General features: G+C 38.4%; 1 protein-coding gene across 1 annotated transcript; it reads right to left on the minus strand.

The window, feature by feature from the left end:
* Nucleotides 1–747: 747 nt before the first annotated feature.
* LOC130050561 (uncharacterized) lies at nucleotides 748–3,518 on the minus strand. Its single transcript, XM_056150785.1, has 3 exons — nucleotides 3,503–3,518; nucleotides 2,681–2,869; nucleotides 748–917 (listed from the first exon to the last, which is right to left on the minus strand). The coding sequence occupies exons 1-3, from the start codon at nucleotides 3,516–3,518 to the stop codon at nucleotides 748–750; spliced, it is 375 nt and encodes a 124-aa protein (XP_056006760.1).
* Between the last annotated feature and the right edge of the window lie 931 nt (nucleotides 3,519–4,449).

Here is a 4,449-nt window from a genome sequence, read left to right on the forward strand (position 1 = left end):
CCCCCCTCATTGCATCACATTCATGAAGAAATTGCTATCATTACAAATGGTAATGATATCAAAGGCAAAAACATTAGAAATATAATTATTTCAGAAAATTTCATTTTTGAATTCAGAAAATTCACGAAAACATGAACTGCGATGCTTTACGCCAGCATGCTTAATATAGCGCGTTAGTATTTCATGAAAAGTGTCCTGGCGTGAACCGTTGCTGTTCATGCCCTCATGACCGGAGGTTTTATTGAGAGGGGTATAAGACCGCTTTTAGTTCATTATATCATAAATTGAAAACAATATAGAAAATGAATTCATTGGGCATGGCTTGTTGTGATACATGCAGCAACAAAATGAATTCGGGTGTCATGACCTGTAATGATAAAGTCACGGACAACAAACGAAATTCAGTTGCAGTTTGTAGTGGTTCATGCACTAAAAGCAAGTGTTCTTGTTCAGCAAGATAAAAATGAACGTGAGAGTAGTACAACACACATGACCTTATTCAGCTCCACTGATAATTTGTCACGCTTGGGTACAATGCGCCTCTATTCTTTATTGAGCTATGTTTGCCTTATAATTAAAACAGTGTACACATAATACTCACTTCTTGAAAATGATTTGATATTTACGGTGTAAAAGTCCAACCTTTAAACCCGAAATCTATCTAAGTCTTATAGCATTTGTAGATTTAAGAATATACTCAAACGACAGAAAAAGTTTTATTCATTGAAATAACATCATAATTCCATTTCACCCTGATGTTGCTTGTCTGACATAGAGCGCCTCCTGTGGTGTGATGGCAGAGGAACCGTAACCAGATGACAGCTGTGACAGGAAATAAGCCGCCAATCCACCAAGTGCTAAAACTCCAAAAACACTGTTACTAGACGAAGTTGCGGTAGATGTTGTGGGTGAGGCAGCTGAAATAAAAACGTATATACTAATAGCTGGATAGCTAGTGCTTTATACAAAATTGTGTATTCTTTATAATCATCTCCTTTACATGATTTAAAACACAAAAGTGAGGCACACAATTTAAAAGGGAGGAGGAACAGACGCAAATAAAGAAGAAGGGAGATGAGGGAGGAAGGAGTGATGGAAGAGAAAAGATGAAACAAAAGGAAAAGTGATGGATGAGGTCATATGATAGGGAGAGGAGAGCGTTGGATGCGGAGTGATGAAAGGGATGGAGGAGCAATAGATGAGGAAAGATGAAAGGGAGAGAGGAGTGCTGGATGAGAAAAGATGAAAAAGCGGTATAAATGATGGATGAAAAGAGATGAAAAGGGGGTAGAATTTATGGATGAGGAGAAATGAAAAAGTGGTATTAGTGATGGATGAGGAGAAATGAAAAAGGGATTTAAGTGATGGATGGGGAGAGTGATGGATGAGGAGAGATGAAATGGGGATAATGGGTGATGGATGAGGGAGATGAAATAGGGGAGGATGGATGACAAGAGATGAAAGGGGGAGGATGAACAATGGATGACGAGAGATGAAAGGTGGAGGAGAAATGGATGAGGAGAGATGAAAGGGAAGAATGAGTAATGGATGCCAAGAGATGAAAGGGAGGGAGAGGTGATGGTTGAGGAGATGAAAAAGGGGTAGAAATGGTGGATGAGGAGAAATGAAAAAGGGGTAGAAGTGATGGATAAGGAGAGATGAAAAAGGGAAAGAAATGATGGATGAGGATAGATTAAAAAGGGGTAGAAATGAATGAGGAGAGATGAAAAAGAAGTAGAAGTGAAGGATGATGAGAGATGAAGGGAGTGAGGCGTGATGGATGAAGAGAGATAAAATGGGGAGGATGAGGAAAGGGCGGGAGGGGTGATGGATGACAAGAAATGATAAGAATGAGAGAAGTAAGATGAGGAGAATGAAGGGTCGAGAAGTTAAGGAAGGGTGGAAGAAGGATCTCCTAATACATGCAGGTGTTAGAAAATTATGAATATTGCATCACATGAAACTCAGTCACAATGGCTCAGACTTGAAACGCAGTATTAAGTCTTCCCCGGAAGACATGTGTCGCCTGCTAGTTCATTCTATATGTAATATATCACGTATAATGTTGAAAAAGTAAATTATTGAAATGGTGTTTGTCACTAAACAGGAAGTTGATAAGCGACAGATTCGAAAATGTCTTACACAATACAGTTGGCCACAGTGATGCTCTGTGCCAAATATCAGGGAGTTGCCCCATGTGGTTCTTGAAAAAACTGTGACAGAAATTTTTTTGCTGTAAAAAATTCTAAGTCCCGGCAAACAGGAAGTTGATAAGCGACAGATTCGAAAATGTCTTACACAATACAGTTGGCCACAGTGATGCTCTGTGCCAAATATCAGGAAGTTGCCCCCTGTGGTTCTTGAAAAAACTGTGACAGAAATTTTTTTGCTGTAAAAAATTCTAAGTCCCGGCAAACAGGAAGTTGATAAGCGACATATTCGAAAATGTCTTACACAATACAGTTGGCCACAGTGATGCTCTGTGCCAAATATCAGGGAGTTGCCCCATGTGGTTCTTGAGAAAACTGTGACAGAAATTTTTTGTGACGACAACGACGCCAGACGACGACGCAGGACGACGGATAGTGATCCCTATATGTCGCCACTGCGTAACGCAGGCGACACAATTACTCATATTACGTCATAAATACCGGAAATGATGTAACTGATGTACTCTTACTTTGACATTTGTCTCCAGTGTAACCTGAGTAACATACACAGACTCCTGTCGTGGCTTTGTTAGCGATGTCAATCGTGTCCATCAGACAGAACCCGTTGCTAGTGGCTGTGCACTTTGTGGAGGCGCCAGGTTGAGTACCTGGGATGTCGCAGGCACTTCCGCCGAAAGCAGCCGCCGCCAATTTGACATCTATGGGAAAAAAAATCAAGTGACACGTCGTTCATTAGTCCTTAGTAATTTAATGTGACACATGGGTAATGATTTGAAACAATGCGTATATGTGACTTATCTTATTGATTTACAGTAAAATTACTAAAATTACTTGAAATGTCATGTGTCAATCTAGCACATATGCCCCATCCGTGAAACTAATAAGAGTATATATAGGCAATACATTATCAATTGCAACATACATGAAAAGACAGGTTTTGTAACTTATCACATTCACACCCGAAAACCCAGGTCAACAACTGCCGTGGATTTCGCGAACAAATCTCAAACAATTTCAGACTTACATTATGCAAGTCCAACTTTCGACTTAAGTTTCTTTCAAGAAATCTAGGCCAGATTTTCTAGAATAATTTAATAAGGTAGGCCTTATGTCAATATCAGCAAAACTTGCTTTGCATGGTGCTCTTACATGTATTATAAACAAAAACAACCAAAACTCGTTAGTTCATGAGCTCTTCATTAAGTACACTGGGTAGTAAACATAGCGGGAAAATCCACGGATAGGGACAATATATATTCTTCGGCCATTTTATAGCGGGACAATACATGTGCTATATTTCCGGTCATTTTATAGCGGGACAATATATGTACTAAATTCCCCGGTCATTTTATAGTGGGGCAGTACATGTACTATATTCCCCGGCCATTCTATAGTGGGATAATACATGTATTATATTCCCCGGCCATTTTATAGTGGGACAATACATGTACTAAAATCCCCGGTCATTTTATAGCGGGATAATACATGTACTATATTCCCCGGCCATTCTATAGTGGGATAATACATGTATTATATTCCCCGGCCATTTTATAGTGGGATAATACATGTATTATATTCCCCGGCCATTTTATAGTGGGACAATACATGTATTATATTCCCCGGCCATTTTATAGCCGGACTTAAAAGTTCAAAGCTGATTCTTTGAAACTAATTTTTTGTCTTTCTAATAGTTACACGTGAATTTTACCAAGGAAGAAAATCAGAATGGTCAACAGCAAACTACTAACAAAGACTTTGCCATTCCCGCGGGAAAACCTGCAAGAAATAAATCAGATTCAATATGGATGGCAATTCAGATTGATTTAAAATAATGCAGACTAATTATCAAATTACATGAACTGTGATTATTTTTAGCAATACATGTAGTAAAATGAGTTTGAAAATGGTTAATATGCAGTTAATTTTCTGTGTTCATTAAGGGACGAATGTATTGTAAAAATCTTTGAAATTACATTTCAGTATTATACATATTTCACCCTATTATAAAAAAGGAAACCTATTTTACAGTTTAAGGATGTACTCTACATCGTCACAATGGCTGACTTCCTTTCAAAACATGGATGAAAATATAAATATCAGCAATATTTGTCTATTCATTTAAAAAATAATCGCCTAGCCGAGTATCTCAGGTTAGGACATCGCCTGATAAACTGTAGATCGCGAGTTTGAGTCCAGCAGGGGTTTCAATTTCCCCCCAGATTGCTTTCTACTAAACCTGCATTTTTGACTAAATAAAGTAAATTTGAAAGTTTGCAAT

The sequence above is a fragment of the Ostrea edulis genome, chromosome 9 (genome assembly GCF_947568905.1).
Source record: "Ostrea edulis chromosome 9, xbOstEdul1.1, whole genome shotgun sequence".
Taxonomy (NCBI): Eukaryota; Metazoa; Mollusca; class Bivalvia; order Ostreida; family Ostreidae; genus Ostrea; species Ostrea edulis.

Coding starts and splice junctions, on each gene's coding strand:
- LOC130050561 (XM_056150785.1), bottom strand. Junction 918..2,680: donor CACTGGAGACAAATGTCAAA/GTAAGAGTACAT, acceptor TTTTTATTTCAG/CTGCCTCACCCACAACATCT.